Source organism: Grus americana, chromosome 2, assembly GCF_028858705.1.
Source record: "Grus americana isolate bGruAme1 chromosome 2, bGruAme1.mat, whole genome shotgun sequence".
Taxonomy (NCBI): domain Eukaryota; kingdom Metazoa; phylum Chordata; class Aves; order Gruiformes; family Gruidae; genus Grus; species Grus americana.
The window spans coordinates 124994701-125022029 of NC_072853.1; the positions used below are offsets into that span (position 1 = coordinate 124994701).

The following is a 27329-nucleotide window of genomic DNA, read 5'->3' on the forward strand; positions in this document are numbered from 1 at the left end:
CCACCAAATACATGAAAGGAGAAGTAGTGAAATGCCAATTTGCTTCTTACAGATCTATCACTCAGGCCTATATTTTTCACTATTCTATCCTCATGTTAAAACATTCTACCAGTGAAATATCTGCATAGATAATACAAAGTTGTTTGGGTTTTTTGTTCGGGTTTTTTTGTGTTTTGGGGGGGTTGTTTGTTTGTTTCTTGTTTTTATTTTTCAATAATCTTAAATATACTAAAAATAATAAAAAACAGGCAATCCCTTGGAACCTAATCCTTATTTCTTAAAGTACATGAGATTTTATCATGATTGAAGTAAACGTTCCTTATAGCGAAAATACCAAAATTTAATATGTTAGAAACTAATCTTCCCTCTACTGGCATTTTCTCATTTCCACTTTTCTTTGTGAAATACAACATTTTAGAAAGCATTTAAAGTTTAGAAACACATAAATTTAACTTACTTTCTAAATCTCCTGTTTAGCTTACGGTACTTTTTAAATTATACATAGCTAGAAAAGAAGCTCTAGGACACCGGATAAGACTTTTCTGGCACTACTCAAGATATTGAGCCGTCCCATTTACAGTGTTAAACAACAGCCAACCAATTGAAATAATCACTACAGACAAGCCAAAGAAAAGAACTTTAGCTGTGAACATTTGCAAACACTTGGAAGATCATTTTCAAACTTACATTTATGAAACATAAAATATATATACACACATATAATTATATATATAAATATGTATTTTATAAATATACAGCAGCACTACAAAGACCATCTCTGAAAAATAGTGTACAGTTCAGCTCAAGCACATTCAAGAAAGATGGATTGTAAGTAGAAAAGGTATAGAAAAGGGCTATTGATCAGTGGAATATCACAAGAATTGGTGTCTCCTAGAAGAGAGACTTTGCCTGCCTTGTGCAACATCCAGCCAGCTCAGATCCAAAATTCATGTAACTGTAACAGGATGGTGATAAGTGTTTAGGAGCACCCTAAAAAGAATGTGGTATATTTACAATAGCAAAAGGAAGGATGCAAATGGCATACCATTCTGCTTTACAAATGCTTCATGTGGATCGACAAAGTGGAAAAGACTAAAGTGAAAGGACTGCACTCACATGGGAGTGAACAGGGATGTTACAGAAGAGAAGAAGACATTTGTGAAGGCAAAGATCACTAGGAAGAATTTCCAAAATATTAAGTGAAAGACTAACACATAAGGCATTATCAGAGAAATACCAGCAAACAAGCAATAAATAGTATTCACAGGTATCATTCAATGCCTGATCTGATCTACAGACTTTTAAGACCAGGTGACTTGAGAGGGCTGTGTTTTATGAGAGGTTTTCATCACAGTATAAAGTGCTTCAAGTCTCACTACTACAAATTCAAAAGACCTCTCACCAAAGAAATGGAGAAACCTTTAGTAAAATCGAGTATAAAGGGTAAGGTACTAGATGATGCTCCCAGGAGGAAAGTGCCTGAGCTGCTACTCTGTCAGACCGTGTCCTTTAGATAAGCCTGCACCAGGCTTCCCAGATGCCTTGCGATCAAAGAGAGCCAGCACAATAGTCACTTAGAGGAGTGCAGAGAGGTTCCCTGGTAACTAATCTAATTGCTGACTGACATAAAATGTCCAGCCTCTTCAATATACTCCTGTAAGCCAATCTGGAAATTACTTATATACTCAAGAGAAGTGAATAGCATGCAACAGCGCAATCATGCAAGACAAAACTAGTTATTTGTATTTCAAGCAAAGCAAAGCAGCGTCTGCATCCAATCCTCCTTTTTAAAATAGAAAGTCCGAGTTCACGAAGAATTAGAAGACTGATCATACAAGAGAGAGCCATTACATATTTCAGATAACAAAATTTTGATTCTGAAAGGGAAACATTTCCATTACCATAGGCCCAGCAGCCCCAAGAGAGAGGGAAAGGCAGCGAGACCCCTGCGACCCCATTACAGCCAGATTTCCACCTGGTTTGAATCGGCTCTAGCTCCTTTACCAAACCCACGATTTTATCACGTGAAATGCGCTGTACAGTAAGAAAGCGGTCTGACATAAATTAGGTCATGCTATTAGCATTGGTGACCTTTCACTGATGAACAGTTTTTAAGCAAGGGAAAAGATTTTTTGGAAGCTAAGACGCTGCAAAGACACCCCACCCCACCCCCTGTCACTGACTCCACATGCTGCTTTATGCTGCATCGCTATAATAAAGCAACATGGCCATACAAATGACAGTCCTGGTTTTCCATAACAAGCTATAATTGGAGTAGGTGACTAGGAAAATGTTTAGATAAATGGTGGGATCATAACCTTTTATGCAAAATGGACAAGTTATGGAAATATCTGTGAAGCCCTGAGGCTATGTGGCTCTACTTCAAGCCATAGGCACAGTTAAAGCAGACAGTAAATCACTAAGTCTCATCTGAGACTTTACAGTTTTGTTGTTGTTTTGGTTTTTGCCAGTTTTTGCTGACAGATGGAAAAAATACTGGCTGAATGTGACCAAGATTTAATTTATCTCCAATTTCCTTCCTATTTCTACAGCGCATTCCTAAAAAACACACAACATTTTATTCCCAGTGCTTAGAAGAATTACTAGTAAATAGTCACACTCCAACAGTACGTACTATAAAAATACCACTGTAATACTTTTTGCTACTCATGAGAATTGCATTATATTATAAAATTTTCACAAGAATATTTCTAAATGATCATCTATAAATGTGTGCATACATTTATATAAATATAGTTACTTGAATACTTATCAACTATGCGTGCACATACTAAAAACCCGTATACATGTCCGTATACAGAGAGACAAAACTGTGATACTGCACTGAAAGAGCTTCATGTGTTAACTAAGCGGGATAGTAAAGTGGCAAAGATACCTTTAAAGATGGGGAAGCCTTTCTTCAAGACATCTCTTTCTTTACCTATCAGCTGCATTTGAGAACCAAGAATGATTTAACTGCATGAGGAAATGACCTCTGAGGCACAGACTTCAGTGACAACTCTCAGAAAGATATGTCTGCACGTTTTGAGGAATTCAAAGTGAAGCTTTCCAGCACCAAGCCTTAACTATCCCAACTCCAAAATTTTCTGACTTTAGAAATGAAACATGTCATACTCCCTTTCTTCACTATTTCTTTTCCTTTTTGGATCTTGATAAAAACATCAAGATTGCAGATGAGTGACGAGTGGTCATCATTGAACACACCCCGCTTTGTTACCTACTGACACCCAGATAAGCAAAGTTAGATCCATTCTAACATGGGAAAAATATACCTCCTATCAAATACTATATCCATTCTGATTCTGTGTTCAGACTAGAGGAGGTCCAACTCTTCCAACTACAAAAATGCATTTACCGCTACTGCTGTCAAAGTTTTCATTGTTCTCCATGGTTTTTGAGACCACAAAGTTATGAGGTGTACTACAGGAAATAACTGTTGTACCTCCATTACTGCTGTGTAAGGGGTGTCTCTGGTAGATGTAAACCTCCCAGGACATACCTTTGTATAGGTTTTTTGGGAATCAAAGACTCCTTCTGCCTACACACCTAAAGAAGCTGGCAATTTAGGGTGCCTAGGTTCTCCCATATGTCCACCATTTTGGACTATGGCTCATAAAAGGGTCATTTTCCTCCACGAGCACTAAGGAAGGCACAACAGCATTAATATACATCCCTCCTAAGTAAGGATTCATCTGCACAGCATGAGATCTGCTGCAGTCCTTTCCTCCTTTCAGATACGAAGGCACATGCTGCAGTGTTGCTGGTAACATCATGCCCAAGCAGTGAGGACAAGATAAAATGCACAAGGGTACTTCGGTAGCCCCTGGCAAAGGAAATGTCCTCAAGAAATGTCCTCTGCTGACAGAACTGGCCAGACATTGATCCACTGGTGACATTGGTTTCAGGTATTGTTCAGCAATGTGACAACACTAATTTATCTAAGATTTGAGGAAAGCTGAAATCAAACAATCTCAGAATTTAAGGTATTTATAATGCCTTATTTATACACAGATGTGGGGGTTTTTGGTGTATATTTCCTTTTGACACAACATTGAAAATATGTCCTCGTACTTGGGGTTGTACCTTTTTCACTTGCTGTTTTAAAAGAACAGTTATGTTACCTTTTTTTTAACACTTCAATTATTTCTGGGGTACATTTTTCTACAGCTGACAGTTCTTATTTAAAAAATTGATCTTCCTAGGTTTAATCAGATATGTGCATTTATCCTTGTACAAAATGAGGTACACCTTACAAAATATCTGCTATCAGCGAAATGCACCCTGGCTCTGTGTGTCCATTTTCCTGTTTCCCAGGCTGCAGCACTACGCAGCATTAGCAATCCTCAACTCATGTCCAGCATATTGATATAAAATGTCCCTCTAAGCTTCCTATCAGCTGTGCTCTCGTATTACAAAAACACTTTACCATGCTTCATGTTCATTACTTAGCAACTGCTCCTTGCTTCTAAGAACCACATCCTTATGTACGCGTGCACATCCTGGCACATCTTTCTTAAAAGTGGAAAAAGAACAGGGATTAAGGGAAGCTATGATTGCATTTTATAAAAATCATAAGTGGCATGAAAAAGATTCGTAGGGAACAAGAGCCAATACAAGAATTAGCAGGCAATCAATGAAATGAACATTGCAGGTCTAGAGAAAGCAAGGGAGATGGTTCTTCGAAGAACATACAGTGAAACTGAAGAATTTCTTATGGCTGGATGTTGTGCTGCCAAAATTTTAAATGCAAAAAAAGGCAGGATAAATTCTTTACTTGGGGTTGGAGAGGCAATTCTACAGAAGGCTATTCAATACAAGCTCAGGAAACCCCAAACTGCAAATTGCTGGAGGCTAGGAGAGTACTCTGGGGAAGTATCCTCAGATGCTTGCTGGGTTCTTGTATTCCTCTGTTGGCAAGTGCTACAGCGCACAATCAGAAACAGAATCTGCTGTCAGGGGGACCTTTCTTCTGGCCCAGTATGGCCAGTTTTACGTTCTTATATCACTTACATTATTTTGATCACATCAAAGTTAGTCTAATGTGACTGCAAATAGAATTCAATCCTTCATACCGTCATAACCTGCCCTTCTGAGCACAAATACATAAAGGGAAAGTCCAAGGACTGAAAAATTCAATGAGCTGCCATCATGACTCAGTTTGTTGCATGTATCATGAGGAGAGCCTAATCCGATAATTTTATACAATGGAAAAATAGAGGGTTCTTTCCAGCAACAAAAATTATCATTCATTAGTGAACAAAATTGCATCTAAACCTAAATTTATTTAGATTACAGCCAAACCACTCAGACATGTCTGTTGAATGGGAGACGTTCATTAATAAGGAAATAACAAGCGGAGTATTCACTAACACAGTAACATTTAGATATTCAGAGGGGGATGCATATGTGCACAGGGAATATCTATGCATATTACTAGTAGATTTGCGTTTACTGGCAGAATATGCACCTGTGTATTTCCAGGCTGATGAGCTGTTACACAGGCACTCACATCAACTCAGAAGAAATGCTACTGAAGTTTGCACACCTGCTTTCCAAATCAAACAAAATAATCTGAAGGTGGCCTGATTTTCACACAAATCGCATTGCTTTGTTGAATCTGTGCCTTAGTCCCGCTAAGTGGTACCCCAAAAAGCATGCACATATCCTCCCGCTGGTGCTCACATGAATCATCTCCTCCTTCTCCTGAGGAAGCATGCTAGATACAATGATTTTTTGTTTCTCACCTTACAAAAGCATCGTCCTCATGCTGAGCTACAGAAGAACATGATTAAATGATATGTCACTGAAAGAAAGGCTATGTCCATTTTCTACCACAGTAATATTTTCAAAAACCACAGTTTTTTGATCATTTCAGAGTGCACTGGGTTTTTCCTGGTGAGTAAAGATGTGCTTACTGAATTTAGAACATAGTTTCTCTCAGTCTGAACTGCAGATTCCCAAGCTGCATAGTTGTGGTCGGATAACTCCTTCATGGGGCGTTTGGAGTTTCCTGAGTATGGAGGGGAAAAAGAATTAATCTGACTCCAGTGTTTAACTCATTTGCAGGACTCATATTTCCTGTTCTGCAAACATAAAGGGTTTGCAAAGAGTGCGTAAGAGCTTCCAAGATGTATAGCTATGTGAGTGCTAAAGATAGGGAGCCCCATTCTTCTCTCCGGCTTAAATTGCCAAAGCTCTGTGGATTTCAGCTGTATTATTACCAATTCAAATGTGTTCCAAGTCAGAGGAAAGTCAAGAACAATGTGTATTTATGAAAAAAGGCCAATTCTTGTTTGGCTGAAGTTCATAACCCGAAAAGAACCCAGTAATTCCACTACTCTCCAGCCTAAAAGTTGGATACGTCTTTCACTTATCAGCATCTGTTCTGTGGTGCAGGGCATTAGTAGCATGGAGGTAGATCTATTTACTGATTATTTATATTGCAATTTTCAAAGGCAGAGGAATGTTTTAATCTTAGATGAAGTTACAGTATGAAAAAAATCAAGTCAATCTAGAAACTAAAGCAGCACTTGAAAAGGGAAGTAAAATACCATGGCAAGGTCTACTTGAGGTGATAGCTAGAGAATAAACATGATTGTATGTGCTGTAAGATTTTCTAAGCTAACTTAGTGGTTAAGAAAGGTGCTGAGCTAAGATTTTTGGGAACAAAGGAACATAGCACTGACCTAATTCCTCTCCATTAATCAACAGTAAAGTCCCATTCACTTCTGGAGAGTAGAATTATGCTAAGTTAAGCACTTCTGAAAACCCCCAAAGAAATTTTTGTGTATAAATCTGGCAGGTGTGGTACAAGCCTTGCCAATGCACATCCCCTTTCATGCCGACCTACGTGTTTTTAGGAGCAATGCATGCAAGTGTGAAAGGACAGTCAGATTTTAATATCCTCAGCATTACTTGATGTTCTTCTTTCAAGAACGGCTCCAGCTAAGGCATTCTACGTTGGCTTGTGAATGAGTATCTAAAAGCAGGAACAGAATCGTAAACTCATTTCACGTTGGTTACGACACAGTTCTCAGGTAGAAGCATGCAATTTTCCAGGCTAGATAAGGCTATGAAGACCTTCCATTAGGATCACGTATCTTTGCTATCACCCCAATCCATCACGTTAGCCGTTTCTTACAAAGCTGCTCACTGCTTTAGACTGGATTGTCTAGGAAGCTCATAAGACACAATCATCTGTTACTGCAGATCTTCCGAAATTTAAAGTTAACACTTTGCTATAGCACATCTGTGATTTGAATCCTGAATTTAGAGAGTGTTTCATCGGGTAAAAAAACTTCCAGGCTTGGAAAGGCACATCTTCCCAAGATATTTTGTGACAAAACCTGACACAAAGAAATAATTTAGCATCTCTTCAATGCCTTTATTTCATCAATCACTATCCTTTAAGGAATGAAAAAATTTCCTGCACTTACAAAACCTGCATTTAAGGGCCAGCTCCAGCTGGGAAACTGCAATTCCCCATTACAAGCGTGAAAGGCAGTTTATGTAAAGCAACACAGGTAAACAGGTGAGAGAGGATGAGGAGGGCACGGCTTTGATAAGCGGCACTACACGAAACTGTTGGGCTTGTGGTTATTGCTTCTGCAGGACTCCTTTGGTGTGGTTGAACTGGTAAAAGAAATCAGAGAGAGAGACACTGGCACCTGTAATTTAAAAATCTAAACCAAACCACCTTTCGTTTCTTCCCAACTGTAATTTTTCTTTGTCATTTAACCCAGGATCGTTACCGATTCAAGTCAGTATTGGTCAGTCAGCATGTACTGTGCATAAACACAGGGGGAGATAGTCAACATTTTAGGAAGATAAAATGAGTGTTCACCGCTAAGTGCTCCACACACATACACTCAGTTGTGCCAAACATCTCTGACAACTGGTGAAGCAGCAGCCCACGCCTGGCTGTGCAATTCGTTCGGAAACGACGTGGAAGGTGGCCAGCGTCAGCACAGCACAGTTCTCAGCTTCTCCTACGTTGCTGAGCGCACCGGGGTTTCCAGTCGCCAGCTCCTGCTCTAGCAGCAAATGAAGAAAATCATTTTAAAGAGCCAATACAAATATTTCACCTCATAGAACAGTTTGCTTGAGGAGGGGGAGATCAGATAATTAAAGAATGGGATTAAAACGAAGCCCAACAATTCCAGTATTGAACTCTAAAAATCCTAGCATCCTGCTTTGGTATCAGAAGGAAAGGTAACTCAGTGAATAAGTCTGTTATCCACAAATATTGTCCAAGAATGCAAAAAAACAGTATCCTGAAGTTTGGTTAGCTAAAATTTTTAGACATTTCAATCGTGAGTTAAGAATCTGCTTGTGGGATTCAGTGTATCGGATGTTACCTCTATAGGCCATATATCGTATTTTATACAGATAGCATTTTTATTAAATATTTTCATGAACTTGTAAACTGTAAAATACAGAGAATTATACTTTTCCATTAAAAAAATATTAGGATGAAGGGCTTTCACTAGAGAGTCTTTCCATTTTCTGCAGTTTCCATTTTAAGGAACGGTCCTTTAGAGTATTGGTATAAGACAGAGAAAAAAGGGAAGTAATTTAAAAAGAAGAGAAAATGAAGCTGAAAAATGAGCAGGCAGAATGGACTTATTTGGTCAGCTGACTCATACCAAAGCAATTCCTGAAACCTACGCAAAAGCCTGGAAAATAAATAAGATTCTTCTGTGGGATTTCCTTTTCCTTGGTCCTTGGAGAAAAACTGTCTAACTATAGACCAACCAGTGCTCCGTTCCTCTTCAGAAGCTCCTATGCTTGGCTCTGTTCTGTGGGAAACCACTCCCTTTTATGTTTCACCTAGATGGTGATTACTCCCTGTATTTAAGCTTCTGCATGATGGAGAGATGAGAAAAAATATCACACAAGAAGCAAAATCACATTCTGTAACTCCCTTGTCGAGCAAAACACGCCAGAGCCTATCGGCACAGTCCTTTTTCAGAACCAGCTCCTTCAGTTGCACCCTCTGGATGGCAATTACTGCAGCAGAATAGTCAAGAAATGTTCCTTGGATTTAGACAACTGCCAACGCTGATTAAATACTTCTTTAGCATCCAGATTTCTTGCACAGGTGCTGAGAACATGTCAAGGCATTATATATACAAAAGGAAAGCTAAAGAGAAGACACGCGTCATCAAATACATTTTTTTATTCTCACAAAGGCACTTGGAATAGCAGCAGGACTGAAACCCCCTCCTTGGTGAATGCATTTGTTTCAACACTCTTGATGGGCTGCTAGGTATTAAAGAAGCTATTACACATTCTCTGCAAGAACCTATCTTTGCCTGAACTTCCACTCGACATAATCTTGCAGCAGACTAGAACTGGACATAAAAGATGGTAGAAAAGGACCCTAAAACGTCCGTGAAGGTATAAACTGATTCTACAATTGTAAAGTTCACCAACTTCAGGGTTGGCACAAGCTCAGACCCTCCAATTTATTTAGACAACTGACTTCTATTGATTCTTCAGGTGATTTAGATTCCTCGGTATCATTAAAAGCTGACATATAATGCAGATTAAGTGTCATCATGACTATGTAATTCAGGGTGAAGGACTATTGCAAACCCCAAGAATAGATGTGGTTACAGATTTTATTAGAACATTGGTATGTTTTTCATGTGTACTATCTTCCTTGCCTACTTGTGTGAGCCAACTCCCATATTACTAAGATTCTCCTTATTAATTTTCCATGTTCTGTCTATAACATTTTTCTAGAAAAATGCATGAAAGGAGCAGATGGAAAAACTGAAACCGATATATAAACCATGCACATATGCATTGTCTTTTCAGTGTCAAGCTTGTGTAGTCCCTAGCACAAAGAGACAAGCAAATCAATAATTCCTGTGAGATTATCCAACGGCGTATCAGTTGTGCTGTTTTTAGCAGGAAAACAAAAACAAAAAACCACCCAGACTCTACGAGCCCGGACAGGCAGGCAGTGCATATGGACAAATGAATCTGTATGTCTGAGTTATTTCCAAAGGCAAGCAGGAAGCACGTGGTAAAATGAGCCAGGCCAGCTGAGAAACCACCACTCAGTAGCTCTGTTGCATTAATTTTTCTCAAGAAATTAAACTGTTAATAAGGACTTTTGAAAATGATGGACAACTTAGATGAACTTCATTGGACACAGGACAGTGGCAGTAGTCAAAATTTCTGCTTTGGGTACCTGTGTGAGGGAAATGCTAAAGAGACAAGGTGAGACAAGGTCCCTCTGTGTGAACGAGGGCCTGGATCCCATGTGGCCATGAGGGTCCTTGTCCCACAAAGCGGGTGACCGTCCATGGGCCCATGAGACCTCACCTCCCAGACACCACCACTACCTCTGCAGACATAATACTGCTGTTCCTCCCCCTCAGCTGAATCCTCTCCTGACTACTTTGCATCAGGCTGAACACCATCCAAGAGAACAAAAAGAGAGATTCAAACATGTTTAATGATGTTTTTCCCTGCGTAGGGTTATGGGGTGTATTAGCCTCGACAGAACAAGTTTTCCAACAGTGATGGGACTTGGAGCATCGATCCACCAGAGTTTAACCTTCTTCCAGAGGCAGCACTCTGAAACAAAATCAGCCAAAAGGGTGTCCAAATGCTATAAAAATGAGGGAGGTGGCTGTATTTAAGCATCGATAAAATGACTATATTTTACTCAAGTATCCACAAGATACTTCTGTTAGCCAACATGGGTGGGGGTTCAGTTCTGCTTTTTGTTTTTCAAAGAAGATTCCTGGATTTGTATGAGAAAAATTATATTGTGTTAAAACTGAGAAAGAACTTCTCTTTCCGAGCAAGATTTCTCTCCAGGAAAACATCACAGACTATACCGACACTTCAGCATACTTTCTCTCGCTAATGGAGAAGGCCAGCGCACAGCAAAAGCTGGCCAACGCCTCTTTCACTGTTACTCAAAAGCGACCGTGACTGGACTGAGATTTTTGACTTCTTCTGAACCCAGGTTACAGTGTTCTCCTGGGCCTCTGCAAGGAGCAGTTTCGCTGCTTTGTAATGCAGAACAGAAGATACAGGACACTGACTATATTTTTTCAAGGTATGGCATACAAAAGGTTTAGGTAATTTCTTCACACTCTTTTTTCTTTTACTTCATTTGATAGCCACCATTCACCACTAATTAAAACAGTTCTTGAAACAAACCTGCTCTGGATAAACTTCCAAAAGTGGAGGCTAAATTCTTCTTCTGCCTCTTTCTTCAAACCTATTCTAAGCCATCACTCTTAATTCAGACACTGGCAGGTACTGTCGTCTTTCAGTCCTGTTATGCAACTTGGCTTCCAACACGTGCAAGAACTAACATGTTTCTCCAGACAGATTTGCTTTCCCAGGCTCCTGCCTTCTCAGCAATGTGAGGTACTTTATCTAGAGTCGTCTCAATTTCCTTTGAATCCCTGTTTTTCTAAATACTTTGATTTTTCTCAGAGATAGGAATAGTCAGCTGTATATTTATCTTGAATTTTCAAACACACTAAAAAGAACCTATCTGGGACTCCAGGCACCATGGCTAAATAACAAAAATACAGTCGGCCTTATGCAAACAAATGTGTACACACCAGCCACCTCAAAATCATGCAAGGCAGAAAACTACTCCTGCCACAGACGCCCCAGAAAACAAACCTCAGTGGTTGGTACAGCCCTTCCCACTCTGAAAGCATCACACTTTGCTTTTAGTCCCCAAAATATTGGGCAATCCAAACCACAGTATTTTAAGTCACCTTCCGTTTTGGTATTTCTACGTATGCAAGTGCTGAAATTGTTCATTGTTCTTAATCATGAGAATACCCAATACAGATTTATCTTTCAATTCTATCTTTAAATCTCTAATTTTAAATTTACAACTTTACAGATTTATGTAGTATAGAGATTTACTCCTCCCCAGAAATGGATATTTGATATCAACCAGTAGGACAAAACATATCCTCTGTCTTTGGTTTCTTTTTCACAGCTTGACTAATGTGTCAAATTGCCTATATTTTAACAAGGAGATGCTGTGTATCTGAGAAATAAAATAGCACAGTCCTTAGTAGGTGTTCACATTCTCCAGCTTGCCATCTTTTACCCATTTGAAGCAAATATTTTTTATCGCCACATGTCAATAAAAACTAAGAGCCAATAAAACAGCATAGCTTGCATTGCGGGGCACTGTTAAACAGAAATACATGGATGACATCCAGTTACTTTAAGGCACAGTGAAAGTAATTCAGTAGAAGGCAGAAGAACCTCATTTACCACCAAGTATTTTTTTTTTTCATAAAAAAAAGATGGGTTTAGTATGATATTGTTGAAAAACAAAGCTTTAAATCACCAGCATTCCTTTAAATGGGAATCTTCAAATGTGGTGATTGTTTATTAGTTGATTTGCCTCTGGTTTTGTAATTACCTGTTTGTTTTTACTGTTTCAAATTCTAGGCCAGCATCATTTCTGCAGCGACTAAATCAGGCAATATTAAGAGCTTTTTGTGATTCTAGGGCAAGGCATTTTCAAAGTACAAAGCAACAGCTACTTTTGCTGGCTGACACAGTCTAGGGCCCAAAGATACAGGATTGTGCCTTCAGAAAGGCAACAGCCGGAGCACACGACACTCATTTACCATCACCCCAGTCCCCCCGCCAGCCCCTTTGCTTGGGGACAAAGGACAATTCCAGGACCAGAGTATTGAGCTCACTGTGCTTGCTACGAGAGGTACAGCATGACTCCTGCAGTCTCTCTGAACAACAGATGCCAGTCACCTCCAGACAACCTCCAGCAACTATTTTTTCAGCAACCTGCTACACTTCCATTTACATCCTTAAAATAAAAAGACAGCTGAAGCCAAACCAAGGCAGATCAAACAAACTTTCTTTATGTTCAGTCAATCACTCCTTCAAAGAAGCCCACCAGGCATGTCAGAAAAGAATAACTATTCCAAGGCAAAGGAACCAAATGAAGACAACTGCGAGGCGAAGAAAAGGCAACTCTTTCACGGTACAGTCATCACAAAGGCAACTCCAACCGCTCTGCCACTCCAGTGCTCTCCATCTTACAACCCTCTCCAGAGAGAGGGGCAGAGAGAGAGTATCAGAGTAGCACCCATCGCATGAGACACAGGTCTGAAGAACACAGACAAACCATAGGATGAATAAGGTGCTGAAGCCGAAGGATGAAAAAAACTTTGGAATAAGTAATCCAAAACCTTAAGAAAAACAGGAGCAAAACAAACTCTTGGAAATTTAGCCCAACAGCTCAGATAATCCTGTAATAACATGGTTGCTCTTACCTTTGCCATCTGCGCCTGCACGCCATTTGCTTTGAGAGATGCTACTGCTTTCTGTGCTGCTGCCGGACTGTCAAAATCTACAAAACCGTAACCTGAAAAATAAACAGATAAATAGACATTTTTGTTATTATTGATGTGTATATGCATAGATAAAGATTTTACTTTTATACAGAAGAAAACTCTTTCCATTCTCTCACATTGTCTCATAGTCTTCCAGTAGTACTGCCACCACCAGCAGCTCATCACACCTCTATTTCCTCACACCACCCTCCCTAGTGGGGTTTAAGGAAATGCAATGACCTGAAGCTTTAACATGTGGAAAGGGGAAGAGATGGCAGCTCTTTGTCTGTCCTAACAGATGAAAGGTCCCCGGCAGCAGGAGGGCACACGCTTGTGGGGCTCTGGTGCTCTGGAGTCCTGTCCCATCTCTTCCCTAAGAGGAGGCAGCAGTATGGCCCTCCCTGGGATACAAAGGTACAGGTTGCACTGGCTGGTTTTGTGAGAAAACAACACCTTTTCCCTGTCCCTTGAACCCATGAGAGGATTAAGCTTCCTAAGAGGCGGGTAGCAGGTCTCTGCGCCAGGCTGGGGCCATCTGTGTAGGGGCAGGGAGCGCAGTCTTGCAGCAAGTGGGAGCAATTAAGGGAGAAATCGCAACCTTCGCTCTACAAGTGACTGCCAGATAGCTCTAGAAGATGGTAAGATAATAAAGCCGCAGCCTGGTTAAACCACATCCCTTTCATCTCGCCGCCCTCTCTGCTGGAACGTGGGCCCGGTCCCTACCAGGAACTGCTTCAGGGTATCATGTGAACAGCAGCTTAGTGAGGTTAGATCTTAGGGATCAGCAAGGGATAAGCATCTGCTTTTAAGTGGCTTTCCCTCTCTCAGTTATTTGCATTAGTTTAATTTCTTAATCAGCCAGTCACTTCCTATCTTCTCTTCTTCCCTCTCCATTTTTTCTTCCTTTAACCAGCAAGACTGATACGTTCCAGCAAGACCAGTGCTGTTAAGTCCCTGCTGGATATCAACAACTCTGGAAGTCTTTTTATTGTCCTAAAGATACCAAGGAAGGCAAAGAGGACAAGGAATGGACTTTTCACAACTTCTAAGCGCTGAGCTATCTCTGATCTTCAACAGCATTCAAATGTCTTGCACATAAAGATTTCAACAAAGTTAGGAAGATTTAAAAATTATTTAGACAGCTGCATATATTCCATAATCCATCCAGGGAAAACTCCAGCCTACATCTTATTAAGCAATACAGTGCAGGTAGGCACGTGCTGCTGGGACAAGCTGTGGCCAGGGGCCACCTCTTTGGCATCTCCCTGGGAAGCCATATGGGCGAAACCGGACTGCCTGAAAGCTTTAATAATATTAGCACAAGCATATTTATAGCATAGCAGCTCCTTTGCAGACATCTCCATTTACTAGGTCAATACACATCATACAGGAGGCAACCACAGATATGCTTTCCTGCCGTATCCATTTTTATTTCTTTTGCCAGCCTTTCTTCCTGCTCCGGGGAGGCCTTACTGCTTTTCTCTCTGCACCAAATCTAGGTATAAGAGTGCGTGCTTGTGATCACCTTGCCCCCCCCCCCCCCCAAGTTATAAACATCTCTTTATTATTATTTCAGTATGTATGCATTACTTGATGTAAGGGTTAGTCCAATGATGAAAGAATTTTGTGCACATGGACTTTTTTGTTTTCTTGGCTTAAATCTCATTCATAAAGTTTTAAGAAAATGAAAAAGAAAAAAGGAAAAAGAAACAGCCAAAATTGTTAAAGAAACTGCTGACTTACTTAAAGAGTATGAAAAGCACTATTTTGATAAAAAGCCAAGATCTGAACCTTTCTGTTCTTTTCTTCCCTCAGCTTCCTGCTGTTGGTTGGGGTTTGTTTTGGTTTGGGTGAATTTTTTGGCGGGGCATTACTACAAATTGAGGGAAAGCCTCAACTGTACACTGGCACAGCAGAGCTAATAAACACCACCATGAAGAAGTCCACTGGAGTTTGGTAAACCTGGGGAGATGGGGATGTGTTTTACCTGCTCAGATTCCCCCATTTGATTTTTCCTTTTAACTGCTACTGAGCATGCCATTTTCGAATCAGCTTGCTCTACATCACACTTTGCTTTCCCACGTTATCCAAGCTCTCTCTTCACTGCAGAGCAGCAGTGGAGCTGATGCTGCTTTGAACCAAAAAACATGCTACAAGAGAGCAAGAGTCCTCCCCGGATTTCTGCAGCGCCTTTGCCCTCTGGGAGAGCAGCTTCTGGGAGGACGAAGGAGATACAATTAGATGCAGCTTCCATCTTGCTAGACGAGAGATCCTGACAAGAAGCCAGAGCTGCCAAGTGGGAAACCTGAAATGCCTTGGGAAGTCATGGGATGGCTTGGATCAAACACAGAGCAAATTATTTTTTAGGATAGCAAGGTGCTCTTCTAGGGACACTAAATTTCTTTTTACTTCTCACCATGTTCATGCCCAAAAACTAGGAGGTGAAAGTGCAAAAATAAGTTTTAATATTGGCATTAAAAACAGATAATAGAGTTAGATTTTTGTATTTATCATCAGTGTACAGTGCAGGATTCACGTATGCAGTAACAGAAGGGAAATGATTTTTACTATGACTTTCTAGAGAGTAGGGTAAGTATTCACAACTAAGTCAGTATTGCTTGTAAATATAAACCGGAATGTGTAAGAATATTCCGGTGTTGTATTATAGGGATCAGGTATATCTAACATAGTGAATTATTGAACACTAACATCAGTCCATAATATCTAAACCCATGAATATCTCCTAAATATTTATTTGATGGGCACAAGGGGCTATATAACCGTATCAGAGATCCAGTCAGAGTCTCGAGACAAAAAAGCCTTGCCTCTTTAGCTGCCCATTATGCATTCTAGTATTACTACTCCCAGCCTCACTGCAAAGCTGCTCTTTTTCCTTCCCTCAAGTTCATTTTCATTCCAAGTCTCTTTTTCTGGCCCTCCCCGCTCCCGACACATCTCTCCACCACACACAGAACATCAGGACAAAATCACTCCATGGCTGAAAACCCGTCCAAAGAACATCAATCTGCCGCAAGGGAAGCCAAGTTCCCAGGCTGTTTCAGCATTCAAGTATCCTTACAAGAACCCTGCAATGCTATATAACAGAAAACCAGGCAGTTTGTACAGTTTACGTTCTTCCATGTAGATGTTTATAGCCTATGTTGGTGACCTACAGTAACATATTTCATTTGTTTATAATCTCGCTTCATTTTTTGGGTCTTGGGCTCTAACAGTAGTGCTGGTTTTTTGGTGGTGTTGGTGTTGGGTTTTTTTGGGGGTTTTTTTGGGGGGGTGGGTGGGGTGGGGGTTTGTTTGTTTGGGGTTTGGTTTTGGTTTATATACTTTTCAGGGTAGATCAAGTTTAGTCCCCACAGAAGCCAAAGCTGGGTTTTGGAACATCTCCCTCCAGCTCTCCCCATCACACAAACGAATCCCCAAGCTCCCTGTGCTGAGAGCCCTTCCCTCCTGCCCAGGCTGCGGCTGGAGCGGGCTGAGGCTGTGCTCCCCTCCGGCAGAGCCGGGCTGCTGTGGCCGCCCCCGGCAGGTGCGGCACGGGCGAGTTTGGCTGCTCAGGCACCCATCCCTGCCTCCTCCGATAACTATTCCCTGGCTCCTCCTGGGAAAAGGCAGCAGGCTGGCTGGAAGCATCCCTCAGGAGGGATGCAGACCAGAGCCTGCCAATCGGATGCTGCTGCTCTAAGAAAACGTCTACATTTCTTCTTCCTCTTTTAAAAACAAGTGCAAGCCCCACCAGCCCCACCCTCTGCTCAGCCTCAAATTCCACAGCTTTTTTTTGGTGTGCGAACTGCCTCGTAAACATTCTGGTCAATGGATTATACTTTTTTTTTTCCCCCCTCCCGGTTTTTGCGCAGAACATCATGAAAAACGCACTTGGATTCTAAACCGGGACCTTCAGACTCTGCTCACAAGAATCCATCACCACCACAGGAAACCAAAACCAAAACTATTTCCCTTTTTTTCACGAAGCATCCTGCCCTTTTCCTTTAACAGCTCCAAACGCAAATAGGGAAAGCTGTGCTATCCCCTGCTGCTTCGAGAGATGGGAACTGAATTTATCACTAACATGAGCCCCTCAGCTCAAGTGTACTTACACTGAGGGTGACTTCGGCACTCCAATGCTACAAGTATGCCAGGATCCTGAGGTTTTTTTTGTAGAATGACATATTACTAATTTCTACGTGGAAACACACACACAAAAAACCCCAAGACAACACTATCTAGATAAATGGTTAAACCTTTCCTCAAAGAAATAAAATTTTGTTTTGGCCTGATGCCATTACAGCTAAATAATTAAATTTAAGGAATAAAACCAAGGGGTTTGTGCCTGTGGGGGGAAGAAAACAGCTAAGCAGCAGCAAGCGCAAGTTTATAGCTAGCTGCAATAAGTGCTACCCAAATACACTGGCAGACACTAAACATCTCCGTCTCCTATAACCTAAACGGCTGGGGGCCTCCCGGTCTCAGTTTCTCAGTTCCATAATTAAGCTTGGCAGCAGGTTCAAATGAATTAAAACTGAATGTCACTATTTCCTCAACAAATCCCTCATCCTTGTTTTTTCTTACTTGTCAGGAGAAGACCAGCAGAACAGCAATTAGTGGTAAGCAGTGCAGTGAAAAAGAACCAAGTATACACTAATTAGGTCACTCGCCAAACACATTCATTTCATTGGCAGATTTAATCAATGTTTTCCTGAAATGTCTTAAATCTCCTATGCTAATTTAAAGTTTTGTTATTGTTGTTACTTTAAACACAGATGGGATGCCTGGAGATTTTCAATTGCTTTCCGCAAATCCATTTCAAAATAACAACCCCTTATATAGTATATCATCAGAATTTAGGCACAGGTTTTAGGAAATGGCCTCTAATTTTATGCCAACGTTTTTGTGCCTGCAAATACCTATGGGTGCAATTTTGTGGATTTAAGTAATTGCAGGTGTGTAGAGCTCTTAGACATCAAACTCCGAATTGCCCTGACTGATCGGGTACTTAAGGGTAATGCCAAATAATTTAAGGGACTACCTGCCACTTGCGGTTCCCACAATTATCGCAAAATGCCGGAGCGGTGGCACGCAGCAAAGGCAAGCTCCCACTGGTGCACATGGGCTTCACAGCCCGCCTCAGGGAGCTCCACTTGCGGGAGTGAGCCCTGGCTGCCTTTTTGGAGAGTTGAGGGAGCTGTTCTGCCGCTGCTGAAAGCGGCATCGGTTACTGGAAGCAAATGGGAACAGAGGTTTTGGGGTACCCTGAAAGTTTGGTCCCCCAGTTAGTACTTCCAGCTAGCACACAGTGGTTTTTCATACAGAAGACCTTCTCCATCAGCAGAAGTCATTGCTGATGCCATCAGAAAAGGAGCTGTCACAGCTGCTGAACCAATCCGCACTCGCGCCAGCCCGGCTCTGCCCGCGGCCCTGCCCTGACCGCACACCCCCAGGTCCCTCCATCCCGCCGGTGCTGCCCCCTGAACCGGCTCGCCCAGGTCCCCACGACCACCGAGGGGTGTGAAAGGGCAATCACGCAGCCAGCCACAGCTCTGTCCTGGTGACCCGGGTGAAATAAAAGAAAAGAAAAAGCAAAGGGCAGGAGAAGTGCGCTTTCCCAGAAGCAAGGAGCGGAGTGTCTCGGCACGCAGCTGAGCTGGAGCTCTGCAAATGCAGTAACCTCCAGCGGTGGGCTGAGAAAGAAGCCGAGATGAACGAGGGAGGATAAGTTGGGGCTGGTGAACTCTCAGCTTCACCCTGCTACAAGGCCAAACGTCACGTCTGACCTGTGACCAGGTGCTGCTTTAAATCACCTGAAATCAAGTCAGCTAGTGGTCCGCATTTTGCAACCACGCATACACATGCAGAGAAAGGAGACAGGACAGCTGACGCACCCAGTCAGGAGACGGGCATGGAGTCTGTACGTTAATTCAACTTATGTGCCCATGTAACTAACCTTGTTATTAAAAAAAAAAGTATCTAAAGATACCGATGGAGAATTCATACATACTGGGGAGCTCTTCTGAATCCACTGAAGTCAAACAACTCCCTTCAGCAAAAGTTTTAATGCTTTGTTCCCGTAAGCTAACAACTCTGCATCGATACGAGAACGCACCCAGCCCGACAGATGGGAAATGCTGATGGATGCCTGTCCCGTGCAATCTTCACTCCTCCACGTGCCTCTGCGGAAGAACTCCCGCTCTGCCATTCCCCAACCGGCACAATGACTTTTTTTGGCAACATAAAATTTGTGTTATTTTTCCATAAAATTACATAATAGCGGAGAATTTTCTTTATAAAGATAATCCCAAATTTCCTTATGTGTAATTACCCCAATTTTGTTATACCAAAAACTGTTTTTCTAGGTCTGATGTACCAGACCACTTGGCACTCTGCTTCCCAATGGGATGCATCTTTTTAACGTAAGGAAGTTCCCAGTCCTTGTTTCTGGCTGTCTAGAATTTAATATATCAGATCTGAAATCCAAAACAGACAAGACTGGACATATCATTCATGTTGGGTCTTCAAGAGGTCAGCTTAAGACAATGCTTGCTTTTTTTCATTAGTGGTGTTGTTAACGGTGCCCAGAATTTGGAAATTTAAAATCACTCCCAAAAGGGGCTTTGATGAGGGAGAGGAATACCAGCCTAGCGAAGAGGCAGCAGTCAAAACTACTTGCTGAATTGGGAAACCATGAAATAAGATACATTTATGACAAATACTTTTTTTAAAACTCTATGATGTCACCTCCAGACATGTCTGTATACGTAAATTTGAAGACATCAGCACAACATTTTTACACAAACACCAATATATATGTACACACAATTAAGGAAATATATATAATAATCAGTGAGGCGTTTCTCCTTCACGCTTAGATGAAACCACTTGGATTTCATGAGAATCTAAGTCAATTTTAGTTGAAAAGTTCACTTTTTCCCAACACTTATTTAGAGTGTCTCTTAAAAGGCAGTATTCATTCTGACAATCAGGTAGTCCACGAAAAAGTGATTATCCAGTAATTTACTATGCAATTTTCAGACATTGTTTTATGCTCAGATAAAGAATCAAATTAAAGTCTTACAAGCCTTGGAAAATTAGAGTTAGCAAGCAAAGAGGTTGAATCACCCTTGAACACAAAATTACTGAAAACGGCTTTTTCTTTCAATTGTTCAAATTGTGCTAAAATATTCCTACAGCTCCAAATGTTCAGAGTAATAGTAAAACAGTCTACATCATTACTATTTTTAGACCCCTACTTTATAAAAATGTTCTCAGTGGCTAGAAAGTGGTGAATCATCACCTTTTAATTAAAACAGCTAATATATAGTTAGAAAAATAATTGGAAATGGAGAGTCTTAAATGCGAGAAAGAAAAGATAGTCCCTTCATTTCAGATCACTCCCCAGAGACACACCTACATTGTTAAGTATGCATATACAGCTGAATTTTTTTGTTTGCCTTAGCTTGATATGGAAATACGGCACAAAACTGTCACTTTGATTATGTTCCTGCAGTGATTTCTTTTACCTCTTGCATTATTTCAATCCCCTTTATAACAACAGAACTGGAGAAAAACAGCACTGTAGGTAGCTAACAATCAATTTTTAGACATCTGTTTGCAAACACATTCTTAATTTGAACATTCAATTACTTTGATTTAAACAGAGTGTATATGAATGCAGGTTATTATTAGTTGCACAACTAATTAATGATGATATTTACATGCAAAACTGAAGTATGGAACTTGTGATGATCTTTTCTTCTATTTTAAAATGTTACTAAATTGAAACATTTTTGCAATCCCCAATAAGTAAAGGTAACAGTACAAAGAAACCTGTAACATTTTGATAGGTGGGAAAGAAGTACTTATTTAATAAATAAATAAATAACTCTATGTATATGCATATGTATGTGTACTCTTCTGGAAAGTAATCCTTCTGAAAACATACTCTCCAAAAGAATAGAAGCAGACCTCAAAACCGACAAAAGCTCTTTGTGAAATATGGTTGCAATAACAGCAGCAAGGAGGAGGGGGGTGAGCAGTACAAATTTAGTGTGTATACCCATCAAGAAAATGATATCGCACTGGGCTAGCCTCCTTCATCATTTACACTGCATTCCTGGCAATTCAGAACCACAAAGACTGGCAAACTGGATGAAATTCTGGAAAAAAAGTATAAATACAGGCATAAAAATTCAGATTTCTGCAAATGGCAGAACTCTATTTGATTATCCCCAACAACACGCCAAGTCTTCGGGGGGGCCTTCAGAGGGAACCTAGATGTGGGTGAGTAGCCATGGGCAACTAAATTGCAGGGCCTGACCAGCATAAACAGTGAGACATATGACTTCATGAGGACCTGTCAAAGAACGAAAATGTTGGTGAAAATAAACCGAGAGGGAAGTTGAGAAATCTTTCCTGGTATTCCGCTAACAGCGTGAACTTGGATTAATCATACAAAGCCAATGATGGAAAACTCATTGCTGGAGTTACTAAATATGGACCGAATAAAGAAGAGAACATATTGTAAATCTTGCAGTGGCAGAAGGACAAGAGATAAACACACTTTTCCATCTTTAACTTTTGAAGTTACTCTCTCTGCAAGTCCCATTGATTCACTGTCAAAATCCAAAACGAAGATTAACTCTATTTTTAAACACAGGGATAGCTCCAATTTCCATATAAACCAACGTTATGATTTCATATTACAGTTATTTAGTACCATAACATTTTTTGTTGGTGTATTAGTTATATAATGTCATCATTAAGATTATTTTTACTAGTTATTTAGCATAAGACATTCATTGTGGCTCTGCAGCTGAGCTAAATTTCACACTTGAAGCAGTGATTGAAGAAAGCAGAATGTTCTCCCAAAAAACAAGTACTCCAAGAGCAGTGCTTAGTTACACATTTACATAGAAGGGAGGGAAGGATACAATAGCAGTTTCTTCCCTCAACTGAAGAAATACTCAGTGACTCACAAGTGATAATATTTTGCAATAGCCAGAACAAAATAGACAGAACTTGCAACTTCAGATTAAGATCTCCTACTTTCAGATACAGAGTTATGATATCAATTAATACCTTCAGTGAAAAACTAGAAAGGAACTTCACACCCAAAATTGAAAAAGGGTTTGGTTTTTAAACAATTATTTTTCATGTTCACTTTCCTCTCTGATTACAGAGACATCCAGATGCTGAAGTTCCAAAATGCCACAAGAAAGACTATTTTCTTGGTATTTCCAGCCAGCAGGAAACACTGACACTCTCATGAGAAAGTCCGTTCTTCTGAGGTTTCATGCTCAGCTATGCAGACTCCAGAGCTTTACTTAGCTTGGATAATGTTTGGGTAAGATATGAAACCAAATCTCTTGAGATTTGTCCATCACTTATTTTAGAGCTGAGCGACTTGAGTAAAAAACCTGGTGTACAGAAACAGTTTCAAAAAAAAAAAAAAAAAAAAAATCATTCAGCCACTATTGCCGAAAGCTCCCAGTGCCTGTGTAGCCAAGCAATTTTCTCTTCTAAATACCAGACCTCAGTTTACTCGCAGCTAAGCAAGTTTTCCACCAGCTGTTCACTGAAAAAGCATATAACCCAAGAAGCTATGAGGCTAACTCCAGTGCTCCCACCGACTAGTTCGAAATGAATGTTAATATTGTCACGCTAAGCCCCTTTCAGGCCTGGTACCTGGCATGGCACCCAGCAGGCATTTACGGACACGCATGGACAAAACGGAGTATCAATGGCAGCTCTGCTTTTGGTGTATGGTACCTGTGGAAGTCAGCGATGAAATACTGGGGGAAAAAAATGATGTCCTTCACGAGTCAACTCTTCCAGCATTAGGTTTAAACAATGATACTATTCTAGGAGGGAAAAGGAGGATGTTCTTTATCACCCAGTGCTCTTTGTCAGAAATGAAATATTCCATTCTCTTCCTCCCAACGCCGGATTGCTCAGCAATCATAACGTTAAGTAACTGCACATACTCGCGAGTAGGAAGAAACAATCTGACAAGAGAAGATGCACTTGCTGATCACACTGTGATTACTGTACTTTATTAAAAATAATTTTCATTTCAGTATGTTTTGACAAGAAAATAGAAAGCATCTTGTGCAGGCTTCAGGAAATATTAAAATAACCCAAGGTGATGAACATGTTATTATCCAGCCTGTTCCAGAGGGAGGGTGCTCAAGTACTGAAATGGTTTTCATTTCAAATAGACATTCATTTCCAAGACACCACACTTGAAAAATTGGACTGTATATTTGTCATACAGTAAGCAGTGATAAAGAGCACAGCAATTTATGTTCCTTATGCAAACCACTTGTAATTCAGAAAACAACTATAGTTTCTAAAAGGCAGCAAAGTGATAGCACTTTCCCAAGAAGCAAAATGTTTTTTTCATGCCAGTTGGCCAATTCTGGCATGTCAACCTTTGCTATGATAAACAGTTTGGATAACATGCAAAGAGCTCCTATTCCAACCCATCAACACTCATGATGTCTCGGAGCTTTAGGCAGAGATGAGCCATACTTTCTGAATATTTCATGATTCTGATACTAAGAAAAGGATCCCCATACCACCATCACCATAATGCTAAAATACCAACGACCTTTTGAGCAAGAAGGCAGTGTGCTTTCAAGAAATGGTTGGTGGGGACGGGGCTTCTTTCACTCTTCCTCCCTTGCTTCTCAGGCAATCTGGTCTCATTTCAGGGCAAGACTAGACCACAGAGGAATTCACGCTTTAGGGGCACTTCATGGCAGTGCACTGATGCTCAGGAGAGCCCAACCTGGATCGACCACTGCAGCACAACCTCCTCCTCCATCTATTCTCTGCCCAGGGACCCATCGAGCCTTGTGGAACTATGCTGCCCTAGTATTTTGGTAATGGCCAAACAGAGGGAAGTGGAATGTCACCCCTCCTCAAACCTCAAACCCTCACCTTTACCTCTGTGCGCGCAGGGACAGAGTTGCTGACGTTAGACCTGTGCTATGGAGGGGAAGCACAGCAGGGATGGCAGGACAAGCCACAACACGCAGGTCAGAACAAAACCCATATTAAAGATACCGTGTAAATTCAGTGCCCAATGATTTTGGTTTTACACGGTATTTCAGACGATCAGAATTTAAGTATCACTATAGTGTTATTGCTGTATTGTCCATCACTGTTTATAGGGTGTCCGTTTTCTTTTGCAATAGATACTTTTGTGGTTAAATACCAGTTGCCCCTTCTGAGCCTCTCGTCATATGTCGACCACATTAACCTGTAGCCTGAAGTTCAAAAATGCTATTATTATGGTACCCCAGAAATGGCTATTAGTTTTCCAGGCTGAGAAAGAACAAAAAAGAATGGAGAAGAAATCACATCAGAAAATCTCTTTTCAAGATCTCCAATCCAGTTTTGCGATTCAAGATAGTTCTACTATCTAGGTAAGTGGAAGATGCAGATAAAGTGGTTGAAATGCTGGCTTTTAATCTAATCTGAATTTCTGAACCTGTAGAAGTTTTTCTATCATTACAAATCACATACCTCAAATATATGAAAAAGAATCAAGTGAATAATATAATATTTTAATCTTATGTGAACACCTTTCTTTCTGTGATTTAAGGTAGCTATTTAGTGCTATTTTGACTATCAGCTTGCAGTTAAAATCACTTGCTGGTTGGTCCAGTACACGGCAGTCACACACCACAGAGATATGATGAAGGATGCTATCTGGAGGCCGGACTGAAGCCACCTGGATGATGACTGTGAGTCATCAGGAGGTCAAACCACAGAAGGACAATCCCCTGTGCACAAATGCCAACGTGTAGGAAGCTTCTTGCACACTGAAATTTACATCTACAACAAGTCTTCAGACAGTTTGGAGCGAGAGAGAAGGCACAAATGTGGGACTGGAAGAGGCATCCTGGGTCTTTCTGGGAAGTGGATGACTATAACCCTACACTGGATGACCACATGGGGTCACACCAGTGACTCACATCATTTCTCTAATATTACCCTTTACCTAGTGGAAGGATCTCACTGAAACATCCTTGTGCCATAGCTGTGGCCATTTTTAGCTTGGACACTTATAAGATCATCTAATATTTCTGTCATCCTTTTCCTTTATTCATTACAGATAAGCTTCCAACTTTGCATGCAGAGTTTTTCCTATTACTTCTTAAGTAGATGATTTTACCATAGAATTTGTTCCCTGTTTCTCACAATCCAGTCTTCAGGATCATCTAATTGCCTTTCTAGGTAATTGCCTAATGCTTCCCAACTTTGTGTAACGAGCAGGTATCGAGGGAGTTTTGGTAGCAATATCATTAAAGATGGGACAGGAAATTTGGTATGTGCCTTAGAAAGAGAGAGGTAGGTGAGTGCTGCCAATGATGCTGACACCGACATGTCCAAGCCTGCAGCCAGATCATAATAATATCAACAAGGAGCTACATCAATAGTGACTATTCTCAGTAGCTCTTCCTAAATGTTCAGGCACCTTTTGAACATAAAAACATTTTGTTTAAGTCTCTGGAGAACCTCAGAGGTTTAACTAAAGAACAAACTCATTGACATATATTGCCAGTGAAAGGCCAAATATACAACAGAGAACAACTTTCACCCCATGAAGCTGGTTTAGAGAAAGGTATGCATTTCAGTGCTTAATAAAAGAAGATAAATGGGAGGGAGAATTTATGTGCTAAAAAATTCTTTATACAAATGAAACTGTGGACAATTCAGGTATAATAATATTCTCTTATTTATGAGGGATATTTTATTTTTAAAAATCCCAGAATTTTTATGAAATTATACAGAAAATGACTGAGAGATGCCCAAGTCTGTAGTAGGATCTGAGTTCATTTGCAGAGAGTGGTTCTTTATCAGCTTAGTACATGAAATAAACCAAAATGAAAGAGAAAGCAGGGAGAAGTTTTGCCAGGACACTCAAACCCAGCAAACATATTTTGTCTAGGAAGCCAAAACGCCTATAAAAAGACATTTTAAATGCCCAGCAGCATCATCGTACACCGTATCAAAGAAATAAAGAACCAGCAATCTAAAATTATTTTTTAATCTTTCAAGAAGTGATGCTGCATCTCACATACTTGTGTGTGTAGGTCATTGGTCAGTCACTTGGTTGACGTTCGTTATGGCAGGCAAGATAGCTAATAGTCAAAGGGACTGCAGCGCATCTCTTACACAGACGCCAAATATATGTTGGTGTTGTCAATGTGGAGATGTGTAAATGTTTTGAGACTGAATGTCTGCTTCCTGTCAACAGCAAGAATTAGCCAGACGAATATCCGGCACGCACGGTTGTGCTTTCTTAAGAGTATAAATATTGTACTGCAAAATTTGCAGGCTGCTTGTTTTATCGCTGGCCTGTTGCTCTCAAAGCTGTTTTTGTGACCAAATGCAAAGGAAAGCCACTTCCCATAGACCCTGGAAGCAGAGAGGCGTGTAGGGAGGAAGATGATGAGGTGCCTGTTGGCTGAAAATATGAAGGGAAACACACAGAGTTACTCAGGGCTCACAATCAAAAGGCTGTCCACAAAAGGCAACCCATCTCATTTCCATTACGCAGAGGTGGCAGCCTTGGCAGCAGCTTGCTACTCTACTGTTACACCTTCCTAGTCACTATTCTGTATTTCTATGGTAGACCTGGGACTCCTTCTTCCAGAGCTTGCATCAGGCAATGCATGAATCAGGAGATGGCATACCCGTGTATTTTTTTATATAATGCCATCAGAAGATCCTGTACTGGGTATTTCTATTACAGAGAGATGATATTGTGTTATACAACCTTGAGAATAGGTATATTTTTCAATGCCAAAGGGCAGGGGTGAGGGGGACATGGACCTGGTTCACTATATCTGGCTGGGAAAGGAAAAAACAGTCCTTGTGTTCTTACCCCTCAGGGTGGCAGGTGTCTAATCATTCCCCAGAGGTGCA

At 40.7% G+C, this 27329-nt stretch overlaps 1 protein-coding gene across 10 annotated transcripts in view; it reads right to left on the reverse strand.

The window, feature by feature from the left end:
* The window catches only part of RBMS3 (RNA binding motif single stranded interacting protein 3), a 720759-nt gene that overhangs the window by 251060 nt on the left and 442370 nt on the right, over positions 1 to 27329 (reverse strand). For all 10 annotated transcript variants that reach the window (XM_054815906.1, XM_054815907.1, XM_054815905.1 and 7 more), the window contains one exon: positions 13323 to 13414. In XM_054815906.1, coding sequence (XP_054671881.1) covers positions 13323 to 13414 — 92 coding nt within the window. The remainder of the gene's footprint in view (positions 1 to 13322; positions 13415 to 27329) is intronic.